At 43.9% G+C, this 19,316-nt stretch overlaps 1 protein-coding gene across 1 annotated transcript in view; it reads right to left on the bottom strand.

The window, feature by feature from the left end:
• tex14 (testis expressed 14, intercellular bridge forming factor) overlaps positions 1-19,316 on the bottom strand; it is a 123,701-nt gene that overhangs the window by 70,564 nt on the left and 33,821 nt on the right. The window contains exons 6-11 of the mRNA XM_080211048.1: positions 18,543-18,624; positions 12,925-13,055; positions 11,833-11,946; positions 3,291-3,414; positions 1,987-2,165; positions 531-682 (exon numbers count right to left, since the gene is read on the bottom strand). Of these exons, the coding sequence (XP_080067174.1) occupies positions 531-682; positions 1,987-2,165; positions 3,291-3,414; positions 11,833-11,946; positions 12,925-13,055; positions 18,543-18,624 (782 nt within the window). The remainder of the gene's footprint in view (positions 1-530; positions 683-1,986; positions 2,166-3,290; positions 3,415-11,832; positions 11,947-12,924; positions 13,056-18,542; positions 18,625-19,316) is intronic.

Below are 19,316 nucleotides of genomic sequence, written 5' to 3' on the forward strand. Positions count from 1 at the left end.
AAGCAACCTTTCTGGTTGTATCATAGCTCAGTATGGCTCAGGCTCTGTCCAAGACCACAAAAAAAACTACAAACTGTCTTGAATGAAGCCCAATCCATCATGCAAACCAGCCTCCCATCCACTGACTGCAGTTCCCTCTGCCTTGGAAAAACAGCCAGCATCATCGGGGACCCCATGCACCCGGACATTCTCCCTTCCACCTTCAAAAGTCTGACGACATGTACTAACTAACCCAAGAACAGCTTCTTCCCTGCTGCCATCAGACCTTTGAATGGACTTACCTTGCATTAAGTTGATCTTTTTCTACATGCTAACTATGACTGTAACACTACATTCTCAACTGTCTCCTCTCCCTCTCTATGAACGGTATGCTTTGTTTGTATAGCGCAAGAAACAATACTTTTCACAGTATGTTAATACATGTAACAATAATAAATCAAATCAAATCAAATCAACAGGTCCATGCCAGTGACTATGCTCCATAAGAGCCTATTAAAATTCATCCTACACACTTTAACTGTGAACTATACCTGTAAACAGTTCCTGAATAAGAGTACAAATGCTGTAGACATCTGACTTGATAGTGGCAGGTTTATCCCGAATTACCTCTGGTGCTAGCCAGTTGTAAAACTGCGGAGGTATAGGGAATCGGGAGAGATTGCTGTGCACACCTCCATCAATGCTGTGGAAGTATTGGAAAAAACTATAATTACATTCATGCATTTCTGAATTAAATTTGATTAAGGTGTTTTGAGTTTTATTAAACCCTAATACTTAGAGAATCTACTTTTCCTATTCGTTCATGGGATGTGAGCATCAACAGCAAGACCAGCATTTACTGGCCATCCCCATTTGCCATTTAGACTGTGATTGTATTTTAAGATTAAACTTTACTCTTAAATTTAAAGTTTAATTCTCCACTTAAAATTTCTCCCTTGGCTGAATGGCAGGATCTCAGAGATTAGACAGGGAAGCATAACATAAGGTTTAGGGGAGGGTTAATTCTGGATAAGACTGGACAGAAATATCAAAGGCAGCATAAAGATGGATATGGGTCAGGCCAGTAATGAGTCAGAGAAGTGGAGAATTGGCCAGGGAGCAGCAAAACTTGGAGTAATTCCATGCTGGCTGAGACCAGGCACAGCAGCAGCTGAGAACAGACAGTGTGGAACAGGGGAATCTAATTATTTTTTGGTATAATTTTAAGGCATGACAACCTTACGTTACTTATCAGACTCTCAGATAGATAAATGAACTGATAGAATCATGACACAGAGAGATGGCAGTACGTCAAGCAGACAACAGAGATCTCACTGTCTGAATTATTTTAAATTCTAATATCAGTGTTTAGCTGCAACGCTCATAACACCAACAGAGGTCTCACCATCACATCTTAAATGTTTCTCTTCATGTAATATCTAATAAAACCGACAGTGACTGCCCACTGACTGCAGTACCATAGAAAACCAACAGATGCTTTGCCCTTTGTCTTACTCAAACAATAGAGGTTTCCACAACTTGATTTCAAGAGTGTTCATAGTTTTAAACCACTGGAGTTCAAGCACAAGTCTCTCCATCTTGCCACCTCTCTCTTTGCTTTCAATTGAACTGTAATCTTGGAACAGAGCACTGTAAAGTATTGTAAATATGACTGATTTTTTTTGCATTGTCTGTAATTATTGGAAATGTTGTTTTGCAATGGTTTATTTCAGGATATTTATGAATAAAGTATATTTTTGAAATAAAAAAAATTGTCAAAACATTCCTTCTGAACCATACATATCACTCTACATGCCAACCTCTCTATTCTCCTCTCTCTCCCTATTCACAGTGACTACGATATCTTTTTCCATCTTATTGTAGATCAAGGATAATAGACTTCTGTCAGTGGACCTCATGGGCTACTGGATTAATTTCGATGGTGAATTATAGAGGAAGACACTGTCCTCCGGGAATAAGAGCTATTGGAAATCAGTCGATGTGTACCTTTGAACCATGAACTCAAAGTTGCTTAATTTGGCAACACCAGGCAAAACAAGCTGCACAGCATGAGAGGTGATAACTCGATGGATGTAACCTCGTGAGTGAAGGTAAAGGACAGCATCAGTAATCTGCAGCAGCATGCATACAATTGTCTCCACCAGTAAGACAGGAAATTCTGAACGCTGAAAGACAAACAGTAATATAAAATAAATTATCCACTAACATCCAGTATAAACTCCTTGCTCACAAATGGCAGAACCAACATTAATATCCCATCCCAAATAATGATGCTCAACACCAACCTGCTGTTTGGGTTTTAAAACAAATCATCTTCTACATTTTATTTTCCTCTGCTGGAAGTGTTGACTCATACAGTTCTAATAATCTTGGCACCACTGAGGCTATTTGTGCTGCCTCCATTACTGTCCCAGCACAGACCAGGGATCAAGTCTACAACCTACTGCCGTCTGGTTGAATATAGCATTGGATAATATGTTAGCTATTATTCCATCTGGAATAACTATTCATTCTGAATATAGTATTTCCCTTTCACATGTAAGATGACTATTAAATCCTGGGACTGACACATTTCACTGTGAACGCATCAGAACATATTGACAACTGTTAAATATTACATCAGAATGCACCTAAGACCTGTCCAGTTTCAATTCATTAGGAATGTTATACTTAAATGTTTTTATATGAATTTATAACTTTTCTTAGGAGCTGAAATGCTTAAAATGAAAGTTATTGCTGCTATAATTTGACATTCTACTAACACTAGGACAATTTTTACCTATGTAGAATACCTATTATTGTAATAAAAGGGATTATATAAAAGCATATTATTTTGCAGTTTGGTCTTTTGCTACACTACTATGTAAATTAATAAGTGAAGTTTCACATCTTGCTCTCAGAACAAACAAAGAACAAAGAACAGTACAACACAAAAACAGGCCCTGTGGCCCTCCAAGCCTGTGCCGATCACGTTGCCCTATCTAGACCAACCATGTTCAAAGATGACTGAGTTTAGCTGAAAAACATCATAAATTGAAATACTTTAGAACAGAACATACCAAGTTGAGTGAAATACTCTCTAATACTTAATCTGATTCATTATTTTGTTTCTATATTTTTCCATCTCGTAATAAATGCAATTAGAAGATTTTAGTCCGAGTTATATAGTCAAATTATGTTACTATACATAACATTATTTATTTCCAGAGGTTGTCTATTCAGCCAATAGTATCTAACATAGCACACAATAGCCACTGAAAGATCTAAATTATATTTAAACACGAACTTACCCTCTCATGCAATACACCATAAAGGGAGCCAAGGTTAATTCTCTCATACACTAAATGGATCTGATCCAAATCAGACATCTGGCACACAGCCATCAGCAGCAGGAAGTTAGGGTGCCGAAGTTGACTGTGAGACATAACAGAATGTAGATATTGGTTGTTAAAACAACTGATCAGGTCATTTCAATTTAACCCATTTGGTGGAAACAAGGCAGGATTGAAAATGTGCTATCCAGGTAATTTTACAGGATGTGAGGCAACCCACCTCTACCACCATCCCAAGTAGAGCATTCCAACCTCTGGGTAAAAAAGCTTTTCCTCACAGCTTCCCTAAACCTCCTGCCCCTGACCTACTTTGAACCGATGTCCCCTCATGACTGAGCCATCAACTCAGGATAACAGTTGCTGTCTTATCCACTCTATTCATGCCCCTCATAATCTTGTACACTTCGATCAGGTTCCCCATAGTCATCTCTGCTCCATGGAAAACCAACCCAAGCCTACCCAACCTCTCTTCATAACTTAAATGTTCCATCCCAGGCAGCATCCTGGTGAATCTCCTCTGCACTGTCTCCAAGTGCAATCACATCCTTCCTATAACGTGGCAACCAGAACTGCACACAGTATTCTAGCTGTAATATCATCAAAGTTTTATACGACTCCAACATAACTTCCCTGCTTTTGTAATCCATGCCTCGATTGATAAAGGCAAGTGCCCCATATGCCTTTTTCACCACCCTACTAACATGACCTTCAACCTTCGGAGATCTGTGGACAAACATGCCAAAGTTCCTTTGTTCCACAGAACTTCCCAGTATCCCGCATTCATTGAATGCTTCCTTGTCAAATTACTCCTTCCAAAACGTATCACCTCACACTTTTCGGGGTTAAATTCCAGCTGCCATTTATCAGCCCATTTGACCATTCCATCTATATCTTCTTTATCTAAATAAAACAGAAATACATGCTATTATTTAATGATAGTTCTGGAATGTTCCTCATTTGATCTAAACAATTTAGATAGAGTTTAATTTCAAATAATTTCTAACTTATACAAAGATTGATGAATTCTGGCATGTTGCAGCCAGGATATACACATTGGGAGGGATTAATTGATCAAAATAATTAGATATATTTATCATCTGCATAGTTTCAAATTCCTAAAATTTATAAGTTTACTTATATACCTGCATGAAAAGCAAAAGGTTGTGATAATATGCCAGGATCCTTAATCGTTGTTTATTTACTGAAAGTAGGTAAGCAAGCAACTGATGTCTTTAATAAATGTACTTGTCTTTGTAAACCTAATTGTGTTGTGTATTCATAATCTGGAATTTTAAAACGATCAGTAGCTACCATACCATTATCAAACCTTTTTTCACAATTTGATTAGCCTGTGGATTGGGATTGCCTCATGAAGAGGGTGCTGTTCGAGTGCTGCGGATTTAAAGCAGCAGACTTCTACGGTGTGGTGGGGTACAGCAACCAGCCGTTTGTTGATGTCAGCTTCAAAAGCCTGCCCGGATGCATCAAGATCCTGACTGTTTTGAAGGAAAAAGGCAACCGGGGCCCCTTTCCATCCTGACGGCGGAGCCTCTGTTCACAATGCCATCGCAACGGAACTGGGTTATCACGTTCCAAATGTATAATCCCTACGTCCCTGTGGTGGATGTGCTCTCAGGAGGTGAATGGAGAGAGCATGGATGTGATGGATAAATCTGGTATCTGGACATGAAAAAGACAGGAGAAAATCACCCTGGAGACTGACCCCTATGGAGGCCTTCTGCACCTGCCCCTCCAATTTTGCCATTGGAGGGATTTGAAGCTTCTTCTTCTATATGGGGCAGCCATGAGTGTGCCACATCTGCAGGAAAACCGGCTATTTTGCTGCAAGCCGCAGCATCACCTTTTGCATAAACTGTTTGCAGGAGGGACACTCGACAAATGACTGTAAGGAAGCAAATGCTGCAACATGTGTGGGGAGGCTGGCCGTGTTTATAAGGTCTGTCCCAAACGAAAAGTAATATATGACAGATCACCGGTGGCAGAGCGAGAAACGCCGGTGCAAAGGAAACTCTGCCACACCGTAGAAATCTGCTGCTTTAAATACGCAGCACTCAAACAGCACCCTCTCCATGAGGCAATCCCAATCCAGAAGTGAGCCTCCTCCCAAAGTCTTCTCCAAGAACAAGAACTCCACCGCACAAGAAGCTGGCACAGGGAAAGCTTCCGAAGCAAAGGTGGATGCCCCAGCAGAGCAGGATGATACATTCGTACCCCCAGCAGAGGGTGTACAGCCCATGCAGCAGGAGAGCGGAAATCTTGAGGGGCGCTGGCAGAATGCAATGTCAAGGATAAAGAACCGGAAAAGGAAATCGCCCGCAACTACAGCCTCCAGTGGTCTCCACAGAAGGAAAAAACAAGCTGGCAGCCGACGAAACACCATGAGGCGCAGCACAAAAACGGCATGGGAACCACAGCCACTGCAGACCACCCACAACGAAACAGTCAGGGAACATCCAGCCAACGGAAGCGGCAGGGCAACCAAGGCTCTCCTGACCCAAGAAACAGAAATGAGGACACCGACAACAGCAGCAACATCCAAGGCAAAGACCATCCTGCAACCCCAGCATTAACTGAGGGCTACAGAACACTGCCGGTCTAACCCAGTCGCAGTCAGGGACCTGAGGCAATGTGGGACTGCTACTTCAGGCCTGTATCCCTGCAGAACTTTGTCAGCACTACAGGCATGCAGCAACAAGCGTGCTGACTGAAAGACTCCGGACACTGAAGAACTGTCAAACCTTTTAAACTTTCAAAATGTCATTAAAATTTGCATTTATTAATGTGCAAAGTATTAAAGACATTTTGAGATGTGTGGCCAACCTAACCTACCTAGCCAATGTCAAGGCCGACCTGCTGTTCCTGCAGGAGTGTGGAATGCCTCACCTCAGCAGTTACAGGCACCAGTCGAGTGTATGGTCCCATGGACCATCCAACTGGTCACGCAGGAAACAACTGCCATTCCTTTGGTGTAGGCATTCTGAGGTGAGGAAGCAACTTCACCATCTCCGAAGTTAAGGAGCTGGTAGGAGGACACCCCCTCATAGCAGATGTCATGTACAAAAATTGCCCTCTCAGACTGATCAATGTGGATGCCCCTGCTGTCAAGAGTGGTCGCTGGCAGTCTTTCATCAGCTGCCCCTGCTGCTCACCACCTCCAGGCCAATCATTCTGGGCAGGGACTTTAACTGTATCATGGCTGGGCCACCTAACCGGGCCAACAGTAAACTGGATGCTGCATCCAGACTCCTGCTGGAAACAGTTCAAGATGCCAAGCTGCACGATGTCTTCAGCAACCCTGAAGATGCACGTGGTTGCGGCCAGACGGGTCTGGCCGCTCCAGAATTGATTTCCTGTTTCTGTCCTGTGTGCTCAAGGTCAGGTCCACTGATGTCAAGCCGGTGCTCTCTGACCAGTAACCCCTACTGGCCCACTGTCACCTAGAGGAAACCAGAAAGTGGGCAGGGGTTCCTGGTAGCTAAATGTAGAACCGTTGACCCCAGAAAACCTCGAGGTACTCAAAAAAGATTACCAGGGTCGGAGAACTATGAAACCTTTCTTTGAATCTCCGTCATTCTGGTGGGAAACGATTAAGGGAAACATCAAAAGGTTCTTCATTCATAAAGGGGGGGGGAGGAAAAGCATGCAGAATATGCTCCAACTGCAGTTGACGGGGGTTGATGTCAAGGAGGATCTCAAGGAGGTGAAGAGCCAGAAACCCTCACCCTTTGTCTCAGAGGCCTCCAAGGTCATCTTCCGATCCAGGGACCGCTCCGTGGAGCAGGATGAAACATGCTTGCGTTTCTTCTTCCAGAAGATGCAAAGAGAAACCTGTGATCAGCAGCCTGAAGGAGGAAGATGGCTCTGGAAAGTCATCGCAGTCTGACATTCTGAGGACCTACAAATCCTTCGATGCCAGAGTATATGACCTGAAGCCTCCCAGGTTTCCTGTTGTCTATCATGCGGGTCTCAGACGATGGCAAGCGGGAGAGCGTGGACAGACCAGTATCTCTGGATGAGCTGACAAAGGCTGCAGAGTTCTTTCAGAAGAGTAAAGCTCCCGGAAGCGACAGCTTACCGGCTGAGTTTTACTCAGCGCTGTGGGATTTGATGGGCCCGGACCTACTGTGAGTATATGAAAGTATGCTTTTGGAAGGCAGCATGCCAGAATCCATGAGGAAAGGCATCATTACCCTCATCTATAAGCACAAGGGGAAAAGGGAAGAAATTAGAAATTGGCAGCTCATTTCACTGTTGAATGTGGATTACAAAATTCTAGCCAAGGTCATTGTCAACCGGGTCAAGTCTGCTCTGGGATCGGTGATCCACCCTGATGAAACCTGTGCTGTACCCGGCAGGAAGATCTCTGATAGCCTCACACTACTCAGGGATACAATCACCTATATGCAGGACAGGAGGTGGACACCTGCCTCATCAGCCTAGCCCAGGAGAAGGCATTTGACAGAATATCGCACATCTACATGCTGGATATGCTTTGGGGAGGTATACTCAGGTTCAGATGAGGATCGCAACAGCCACCTCCAGACGCTGAAAGATGCCCTCATAAGAACAGGATATGGTGCTTGTCTCATCGATTGACAGTTCTGAAGCGCCACAGCGAAAAACCGCACCGGCCTCCTCGGAAGACAAACAGAGGACATGGCAGACAGAATACTTTTCATTGTCCAGTACTTCTCCAGAGCAGAGAAGTTACGACATCTTCTCCACAGCCTTCAACATGTCATTGATGAAGACAAACATCTTGCCAAGGCCATCCCCACACCCCCATTTTTTGTCTTCAAACAACCGCACAACCTCAAACAGACCATTGTCTGCAGCAAACTACCCAGCCTTCAGGAGAACAGTGACCACAACACCACACAATGCTGCAACAACAACCTTTGCAAATATGCCGGATCATCGACACAGATGCTATCATCTCACGTGAGAACACCATCCAGCAGGTATATGGTACATACTCTTTAACTCGGCCAATGTTGTCGACCTGATATGCTGCAAGAAAGGATGTCCTGAGGCATGGTACATTGGGGAGACCATGCAGATGCTACAACAATGGATGAATGAACACCACTTGACAATCACCAGGCAAGAGTGTTCATAGAATCACAGAAACGCTACAGTACAGTACAGAAAGAGGCCATTCAGCCCATTGAGTCTGCATCTTCACCCCACCCAGGCCCTACCCCCTATCCCTACATATTTACCCACTAATCCCTCTAACCTACGCATCTCAGGACACTAAAGTCAATTTTAGCATGGCCAATCAATCTAATCTGCACATCTTTGGACTGTGGGAGGAAACTGGAACCCCTGGAGGAAACCCATGCAGACATGAGGAAAATGTGCAAACTCCACACAGACAGTGACCCAAGCCAGGAATCGAATTCAGGTCCCCGGAACTGTGAAGCAGTAGTGCTAACCACTGTGCTACCATGCCGCCCATGTTCTCTTCCTGTTGGGAAATACTTCAGCAGTCATGGGCCTCTGATCTTTGGGTAAGCGTTCTCCAAGGCCGCCTTCATGACACACAATACAGAGTCGCTGAGCAGAGACTAATAGTCAAGTTCTGCACACGAGGACAGCCTCAACTGGGATCTTGGGCTCATGTCACACTATCTGTAACCCCTATGACTTGCCTGGGCTGGCAAAATCTCACTAACTGTCCCGGCTGGAGACAATACACAACTCTTTAACCTGTGCTTAACCCTCTCTTCACTCACATTGTCTGTACCTTTAAGACTTGATTAAAGTAAAGACTTGCATTCCAATCATTATTTTGTAAATTCAGTTTGTGTTTTTGTGAGAACAAAACTCCCACTTGCCTGACAAAAGAGCAGTGCTCTGAAAGCTAGTGGCTTTTGATACCAAATGAACCTGTTGGACTTTAACCTGGTGTTGTGAGACTTCTTCCTGTGTTTACCTCAGTCCAACGCCGGCATCTTCACATCAATAAATGCTGGCCAGCCCAGCCAACAATGCCAATTAATAAAACTCCATGATCAAAAGCTCATACTCCCGTTTGCTGATTTATAGACAAACCAGACTGTATAAAATTATATTTTATTCATAAAATATCTTCAGGAACATTACAAACAGTCCAAAATGACCATCCAGACCTTCTTTGCAAAGGCACATTCCACAAGGGGATGGACAACAGTCTCTTCCCCACCACAGTCACCTTGAGGGCAACTTGCTGTTGAGGTGAGACTCTGGCTGTGTAAGAAGGATCTGACAGAGACTGTCTTTCTCACCACCAGCCAAACTAGGTCTTGGTCCTTGTCTGAAAGTTTTGGTGATGAGACATTCTGTTAAATGTATCTGACTGTCTGCTCAGACAGGATCCACCTGTAGGGCCTCAAGGATGTTATGTGGAGAGCACTGCGTGATGGCTCTGCATAAAGCTGTCCACAAGGGACAGTTAAAACAACACAATTGAAGTACTTGGCAGTGTTCTGAGGCAGCATAACCAGAACCATCCATCACAACACTAGGAACAAGTAGAACCTTAGCAAGTAGTGACACTTGGTCTTTCTGAAATGAGGATCTACTACGCACAGCTTGATATAGCCACACACAAAGGTGACCATCAGAATAAGGGCAATATTGGGCCCCTTTATAGTTCCCCCTTTATCTAGAGGTTAATATTTCCCCCTTTATCTAGATGTTTATACATTGCGGTCCATTGTTGACCCCCAGATGAAGCAGAAAATGCCTTGGGAGATTGCTGCAGCGTAGGAGTGTGGAATAGTCTGGAGTGCACTATGTACAGTAACGCTGAGAGTGCCTCACATCTGATGACTAGGTTCTTATCTGCAATGGAGAGGGAGCATTGGTCTCACATACCCAACTTTTGGTTCATTACATCAACTTGGTCCTTCCAGTCTGGTCCATCTGAAACATATCCGGAGCATCTTCAGGCCAACTGACCTGATAGTGAAAGGGACACAGGATCAATCAGCTCAGTTCTCAAAGTCTTGCTGTTGCGACAATTTATGTTGGAGCCCAAGACAGTTTGAACTGGTCGCAGATGTTGATCAGCCCGTGTACCGACATCGGATCCAAGCAGCAGATGATGACGTTTTCCATCTACAGTGGGGTTTTGACTTGAGTGCCTCCACCACCTGGTATCCTTTTATGCTCAAATCATTCCAGATGAACCAAGCAAAACCTTCCCATAACACATGAGGGCAGCTCTGCCTGCCTCCAGATTTAATTGGAAAGCTTTCTAACTCCCACCTTACAACCTTTAAAAAATATTTGGATGAGCAGTTGAAATATTATAACACTCATGCAAATGGGACAAGTGCAGGAAAATGGGAGTAGCACACCTTTAGTGTAGTTATTGTCAGTACAGATTCAATGCGCCAAAAGGCTTTTTATGTGCTTCACCACTACGAATCTGTGAGCTTATAGTCCACATTCAGCAGTGAAATGGGTTGCCAATTTCTATTTTCTTCCCTATCCCCCTTCAGCTTGTAGATGAGGGTAATGATGCCTTTCCTCATGGATTCTGACATGCTCCCAGTTAAAAGCACACTCTTGTATATTTCTAGCAGGTCTGGGTCAATCCAGTCCCACAGAGGTGGATGTAACAGCCAGTTTTGTGCATCCCTCAGCATGGGGTCCTGGGCTTTGGAATGTGTCATTCTGCAACACTCGTTTACAACTCTTTGCACTGTTTCCCCACATTTCATCTGCCAGATGTTTGCCCACTCACTTGACCCATCTGTATCATGTGCATCCTCCTTATGTTCTCTCCACAAAATACTTCCCTACCTATCTTTGTGTCATCTGCAAATTTAACCACCATGCCTTTGCTACCCTCATCTAAGTCATTGATATAAATTGTAAAAAGCTGAAACCCCAGCACAGATCCCTCTTGGAACACTACTCCTCACATCCTACCAATCAGAAAAAATCCCATTACCCTCTGCTTTCTGCCAGGCATACTATTGTGTGTCTATTATCAAACTTTAAACTGAAAACGATCAAGCATATGAACACATGTAGTCCACTCCCTGAAAACTCTTCCTCTGCTAAGATGGTTCAAGTTAGTGTTTATGGATGACAGATAGATTAAAAAGCTTAAAACATCACAAGAACACTTAGCATTTTAACTACCTACAATATCAGAAGGTAGGCTCCCGCAGGGAAAGCTTTGAATCCTGCTCCTAGTTCCTGCTTCTGTTATCTGGTCTAGCCAACTGGTTTTCAGAGGCTAATCTCTCAGCTCAGTGCAGAGACAAATAGTCTATGTGTTATTTTATGCATCACAACCTTTGACCTGTGCATGCTTCACATTCTCTGACATGCCCTGTGTCATACTCTCTGTTCTGTAGCGAGGGGATATGTTTGATCAAGGAATGGTATCAATGGCCTGAAACAATATTAAAGTTCCAGGTGGAAAGGACTAGTTACAGACCATATAACATGTATAAAGCTGTTGTCTTTATTTGCCTACCTGTTGTATTCTTGCTCTGCAATCAGTAAATCAGCAGATAATCGTTTGCTGCAGTTTTGATGTGTAGGCGGTTTCATGTGTCTCACTGTGACCCGAATTCCATTCCATGTTAAACTGAATCAGAAATGATATTATGTGTATTACAACTAAGCAACACAAAGCTGGTTTGCATGAAGATTATGACTTCTTTTACAGCTGTAAATTCATGAACACAGGTCTGCCTGGCCATTCAAAAAGTTATAGAACAGGACAGTCTCAGTGTTGAGATGAATAAGTAAACTAGCACATTGTAAGTAACTACAGCTGGATTAAGTATGTCAAAGATGTATAAATTGGCCAGGGTTTCTCCTGTTTGCTATTCAGTGAGCTCTGGTGGAAGTGCATTCTTGAATGTCCCCGAGGACAACATTAAGCTCAGATGTCACTTTCATGCAGCCAAATAAGCACTGTGTCCAGACTCAAGCATAAAGAATTATCACTGTGCAAGGTACCAATGGGCAACTACCTTAAGGGGGACAATACTCCAGTGAGGAGTCAGCATCTTCAAATTTATTTTCTTTATTTAATTTTTATTGAGCTAGGTTAGTCAATTGAGAACCAATTCTCATTTACTATAATGACCTGGCCAAAAGGCTAATGTCACAGCAACAAAAATTACACAATACAATTCACTGAAATACTAAAAACAATAAAATACAAATTAGCAGTGAAAGAGAATTGACAGTTTAGTAAGTACAAGTAAGTATCAGCCAACAGAGCCTGAACCCTCCAGCGAAAGACATCTCCAATAATAAAATGAGTCAGCTCCAGCTCTACTTGGAGGAAGGAGAGAGCTGGAGAGAAGTTCAATGCCTGGATCATGATTATATTGGATTCAGTTGCAGATTGCACACACCTCCAAAGAAGACATATTTTTACCTGAACATTGCTCTCCAGGTGCAGAATAGCTTCAACAGTACTCATTGGTATACACTGCAGATAGATCCTTCTGATTTATCACAGAGCACAATATAAACAGTACACAGAGCATCCTGATGTTCACAATGCATTTGACATAGAAATGCAAAAAGATATTATACTGCAAATGCTTACTTGGTCATTGTTGTGTAAGGGCCATTTGCATACGAGAAAGTAGGTTCATCATCTGCCTGCACCAGTTCCTTCTCATTAACAATTGGGATGGAAGCAAGATAAGCCAACTGTGCTGGTCCATGCACACAGAACTGCAAATATGAATATGTAAGACAAGGAAATAGTTTGCATCTAAAGATATTTCAAGGAAAGGCTTGTTTCTTAAAAGACTTCAAGGGATCTCTCTCACTCTGACACTAGAAAAAAACATTTGATGTCATTTTCTCAGTTTTTAAAAGATACTTAATCTTTTTATTCCTTTGTTCCTTTTCATCTCATATCGTTGGTGAGGGGGAATGGCAGTAATTAACTATTCAAAATTCTTTGATATTAAACAAGGCTGTTTTCCGCTGCAGTATAAAAAAAAGAGAGCAAATGTTGTCTATTAGTGCCTAAAAACTGAATCCCACATCAGTTCATCACAAACATGGTTGGGATTTCAGTAAAATAGGGAAAACCCTCCCACCTTGTTTATGAAGCTACTAACACTATCACTAGGAGCAGCCTTCCCCTTAAAGTTCATTAGTCACAAGCAGGCTTACATTAACACTGTAATGAAGTTTCTGTGAATATCCCCTAGTTGCCACACTCCAGCGCCTGTTCAGGTACAATGAAAGAGAAGTTAGCATGGCTAATGCACCTAACCAGCACGTCTTTGGACTGTGGGGGGAAACTGGAGCGCACAGACACAGGGAAAACGTGCAGACTCCACACTGACAGTGACCCAAGCCAGGAATCGAACCCAGGGCCCTAGTGCTGTGAGACTGCAGTGCTAATTACTGCGCTACTGCACCGCCTTTTGTTGTCAATGCTAATAATAAAGTGATCAGAGAAATCTCCAGATCCTCTGCAATGCTTGTCACTTACAGGCCATTGTTAGGTGATCACACGCAAGCAGAATGAACCTAATTACTTCTACCTGGGATTATAAGTATTTTAATTAGTGTTTTGGGGATACATTCTGTAAGTCTGGAATGCATCTCCAGCTGCACCCTTTTTGGCCGCGAGGCTAATAGCGTCAGATATCCATGCTGGTAAGATTGTGAGAAGGAAGAAATTGGGCGTGACCTGATTTGTCAGCTCTCTTGTGATCTTATCGGCTTGCCCTGCTCATTGGCTGGTGGGGCACAATGGTAAGGGCAACCCCTGAATGTTTTCAAGAAGCAGTTCGATATAGCACTTAAGGCGAAGGGGATCAAAGCATATGGGGGAGGCAGGATCAGACTACTGAGGTAGATGATCAGCCATGATCATAATGAAAGGTGGGGCAGACTTGAAAGCCAAATGGCCTCCTCCTGCTCCTATTTCCAATGTTTCTATTTAATTAATTGGCTATATGTGTAGGGCAGGACATCTGTATGACAGGAGGCCTTTACTATCTGATATAATGGTATGAAGTGTTATTGGGGAGATTGGAGTCCTCACAAGGCCACAACTGCTTGGGCTACTCGAGAGGCCAGCGATGGGCCTCATGCTTTTGGGGGTGCACCAGGCAGGAGGAGGCACATGTTGGGGAGAGGAAAGTGCATCAGCTGTGATTGGGGAGAGGGGTTTGGCAGAGGGGTAATAGCCTATTCTGGAGTAGGGGAATGACCTGGACCCTGAAAGGGGGGAAGAATTCAACGATGAGAGGGGAAAGAAGCCACTGATGCCTGTGAGTTCATGACGGAGTATGTTGAGCTAATTAATAGAGAAGCATGACATCGGTGAGCATACTTTTGCCTCCCAGATTATTCCTATTTTTGAATAAATCAAATAACCAATTAAACTAATTCAAATCAACTGAGGGACAAATTAAGGGGCAGTTCCTTAAAGGGATACTGTTTGAAATGAAAAGCAAACCACAAATTAAACTTAAAACATTAAACCCAGAATGTGATTAAGAGCGTTGATAAGGCACCCCCCTATCAGACTATTGCAGCACCACATTTTAACATTCTTTCACTTTGACAGTTGAGCCAATTATAGCCACCTACTCAACACTAATGTCTGTGAGTGTCACTGATTACCAATCAGCAGTTAACTCTTTGCGTGCAGACCTCCTTATTCTGTGAGTACACTGAGCTGATACCCATTCCCATTTGGCTGCTGGCAGTGAACATCCTCACTGATATGGTTCATGTCATGAGGAGGGAGTGGTTGTCCATGGTTGCTACATTGCAGTAGGATGATGATGACTTGCAGCGGAGACAGTGCATTGTTCCTTAAAGAATGTCTGACTCCTGTCTGGCTGAAAGCAACTCATGAACTCTCAGTGACCAAGGAAATATCAGGGTGATGTTATACAGACAGTCTCACTGCTCTGGTCTGAGCTCATCCTTAGTGAGGGGTGCCCCTGAGGCTCAGTGTCAGTGCAGGCAGATGCACACTTTTTATAAGAGTCTAGTAGCTGGTTCTATGTGCTGAGAGTAACAATGATTGGGTTGAGTGGTAACCCTGACCATTGTGGAGGAGCTCCTCATTACCAGGGAGACATTGGCATGATTATTCACCACTGTGAAGAAACCCAACCAATAAGCTGCCGGCCTTGCAGAGAGCAGATGGAGGAGGTTCTGGATAAGAATCCAGCCTTTCAGTGAAAGGTGGACACAGCTGCTTCCATGGCACTTTATGTAGGAACTTTATGGGAGCAGCAAACAGAGAGATTGTAAAAATTGAGATCTATTGCATTAACAGAGATGGCTGATGACTTACATAGATGGTCACTATCTACAAGTGCCTAACATCCATGCCCACACTATGTAAGTAGACTTCCTTAACTTTTCTATTCCTGCAGCTTGGTGTATCCCCAAGATCCACAGCAGAGTTGGAGGCAGCCTGCTGCCTGACGTGTTGCCTGTGATGACCATGGCGGGCATCCTCTAGAGGGCTAACACCTAGAGGCCCCAAGCTGATTTTGGGGTGCTGCTGTGCAATGGTGCCACCCTCCTCAGCCTGTAGGTTTGGAGTACAGGTCACAGGAAGAGGGGAGTCATGGAGTGCACAGTATACCCCATGGAGCTCATCCTTTCACCAGCGCAGGGCACTTGTTCTGTACCAAGGTCTCCACTGAAGCAGCCACTCTCATAATGTTGACCTAACTGCCTTGGAGTGCTGACATGATATCTTTGGACAGAAGGCATTTGGGCTCCTCCATTTGGCCTTTGTAGGTGACACCCTTCCTGATTTTGCCTTTGCAACTCCAGCAACTGAGGCATGGCTGAGTCCAGGGGCACGATAGCTGATTGGGGCTCAGCAGAGTCCTAGCCTCCAGCAATCCTCCGAGTACTGGCTTCCTGGGACGTCCCTGCTCCTACCTGCTGTGGATCAGAGAGTGTGAGGTACTCCTCAGATTATGACCCTGAGGTCTCTCTACTATTAAGTCCCACTGAAGTGTGTGCCTCTATAGTGTTGGAGGGTCTGGGTGAAAGCTGTCTGCTTCTTCAATCTGCACTTCAGAGAATTCATCAGTGCTTGTGTCTAGGGTGGGCTCCAATGCTTGGCTGTTCTCCTGCTGTGGCTGCAAGAGAAGGGAGATGACATTAGTGCATAGCAAGGGCAAAAGGATACAAGAGACAAGACTGACGTAAGGCTGCTGTGACGGATGGCGGTGTTGTGGGTCCTCACTTGGTTTTTTGGTGCCCACAGTGCCCTTGCGAAGGAACAGTTCTCCTCCTCCCTGTTCAGCTGGAGGATTCTCTCCTCAAAGTGAGAGAGGATTTTTAACTTAGGCATCCCTCCACCCCTGAGATCTTGTTTTTTTGCCGTGAGCCTGCTTGTCCTGCAAGAAAAGAGATGGTAAGAGTATAAGTAGGCTGTATGCCGGGGCAGATGGTAAGGATGTCTGGCGTGTGTGGCTGGTGAGTGGAAGCAGTGAAGTGATGAAGGTCTGTTTGGGAGGGTGAGTGGTGCTGCTCCTTATGGTGGCAGTGAGTGAACTCACTGCGGATGTGTGATGGGTGTGTGAGTGCAACAGAGGAGAAAAACAACTTACTCTGGCAGAACAGAGGAGATGATTCATCTTTTTGAGGCACTGGATGCTGGTCCTCCTCTGCAATGAGCTGGAGTTTACCTATACTGACACTACCTCCCGTACGGAGTTGGTGACCTTGCTCAAGGTTCTCCTCCCTTCTCAGAGGGGGAGGCAACACAAGATGTGCTGTGTCTCTTTCCGTGGCATCCAGCAATCTGGTGAGGGAGCTCTCCGAGAATCTTGGAACAGACTTTTTAGTGGCCATTGACAGGGTTGGGCTTTGAACGAGTGGCTTGGGAACCTTGGGGTTGCCTTTAAATGGAGCATCCTGTTGATTGAGGTGTTCAGCTGATGGCGAATCAGAGTCCACCCTCCATGGAGATAGCATGAAAGCCGTGAGATTTTTTAAAAGTGGCTAAAAATATGGTAGCAAAACCCACCAATGCCACCAGCCGGGCTGCCCTTGGCTTTTCCCGCACAAGGTGACACTTAGAAAAAAATTCTGACCTCTGATATTCCCACTTAGCTCTCTCCAGGATTAAGTGGGTGGCACAGTGGTTAGCACTGCCGTCTCACAGTGCCAGGGACCTGGATTCAATTCTCAGCTTGTGTCACTGTCTGTGTGGAGTTTGCACATTCTCCCCGTGTCTGTGTGGGTTTGCTCCGGGTGCTCCGGTTTGCTCCCACAGTCTGAAAGATGTGCTGGTTAGGTGCATTGACCATTAACGTATGGCGACTAGGGGAATTTCACAGTAACTTCATTGCAGTAATAATGTAAGCCTTACTTGTGACTAATAAATAAAATTTTAAAAAAACTCGTCATGCCCTGTGAACGCCCGAGTGCAGTACCATCAGTGACCACTACTACCACTGGTGCTGCTGGTACCAGAGAGCAATCAGCTGACATCTCTTTGGGACAGCATATCTGCCCTGCATTGTGATTAATTCAATGGTAGTCCTGATTTTGGTTAGGTAAGTGTCTGATTAGGCTAAGTTCCACTCGGGTCGCCCAAAACTGGTTGTGGTAGTGTAGCTAATAGCTTTCTAGTCAGTGGATAGGTCTCCACCATCATTGGTAAATTCTGTCCAGTGTTTCCAGCCAATCAGAACCGGGAAAAGTCAGAGATTTTAGGAGTACAGGAACTGTAATGGCGAAGTGGGGAAAAATATATGGGAAGATCTGTGATAGGGCAGAAAACAGAAGAGATTAAAAGGGTTGAAAGTGCAAGCAAAATGGAGTAGTAATGGGACAAGTAATAAGTGCCCTGCACCATAACCCTTTTATCATTGAACCGACTGCTCTTCCATCCTATCACAGATGTTTTGTTTCATCCCTCTACTTACTTCAGACTTATCAGTTCCTGATTTCTGACAAAATGTCACCAACATTTCTCTCTACATTAGATATCGCCAGATGTGCTGAGTATTGCCAGCATTTTCTGGGCTTTTTTTCAGTTGATCAGAATCTGTGGTATTTTGCTCTTGTACTAGTTTATCTTATGTTTGCTACTGGATATATCAAAGAGGTGACAAAAAAAATGGTTTTGTAAAGTGAAAATTTTGATGCAAATGTTGTGAATGTTTATATACTCTATTTTAAACACTTCAGCCCATGTCACTAGGTTACCTTCCCAAATCCAAAGCATTGAACACTTTGTGATGAAATACTTTTGGCTTTAGGGATGCTGAGAAACTCCACATCTTTGTTCCTTAAAAACAGACAGGATAAATATATTACATGTGAACAACAATATAAAATCATGCATTATAATGTAAACCATTATTTTAAGAAGTAAATATAAATGTTTTATTCTTAGAAGTGTAGCAAGCATCCCACCATACGTTTTTTTTTTATTTGTTTACAAGATGTGGGTGTCGCTGGCTGGGCCAATATTTATTGCCCACCCCTAATTGCCCTCGAGAAGATGGTGGTGAGCAACAGCCTTGAGCTACTGCAGTCCATGGAATGTAGATACATCCACAATGCTGTTAGGAAGGGAGTTCCAGAACTTTGAACGACTGACAATGAAGGAACGGCAATATAGTTCCAAGTTAGAATGGTGTGTGGCTTGGAGGGGAATTTGCAAGTGGTGGTGTTTCCACGCACTCACTGCCCTTGTCCTTCTAGGAGTAGAGGTCACAAGATTGGAAGAAGCAGACAAAGGAGCATTGGTGAGTTGTAAACACACAATATTTCAGTACAGTCTCTGAAAACTGCCCAGAGGTTGACATCAGGATTAGAATTAGTTGTGAAGACTCCAAAGTCACACAGCTTTCCGGCATTTACCGTTAAAGCCACCTGACCACAGCAAAGAATCAATGCCTTAAACAGAGGAAAGGGATAAAAGCTGGGATGGACTGCATAGTAATATAACATATTGTCCGCGGCACTTACATTGTC

The sequence above is a fragment of the Carcharhinus amblyrhynchos genome, chromosome 23, assembly GCF_965287045.1.
Source record: "Carcharhinus amblyrhynchos chromosome 23, sCarAmb.v2.hapA, whole genome shotgun sequence".
NCBI lineage: Eukaryota > Metazoa > Chordata > Chondrichthyes > Carcharhiniformes > Carcharhinidae > Carcharhinus > Carcharhinus amblyrhynchos.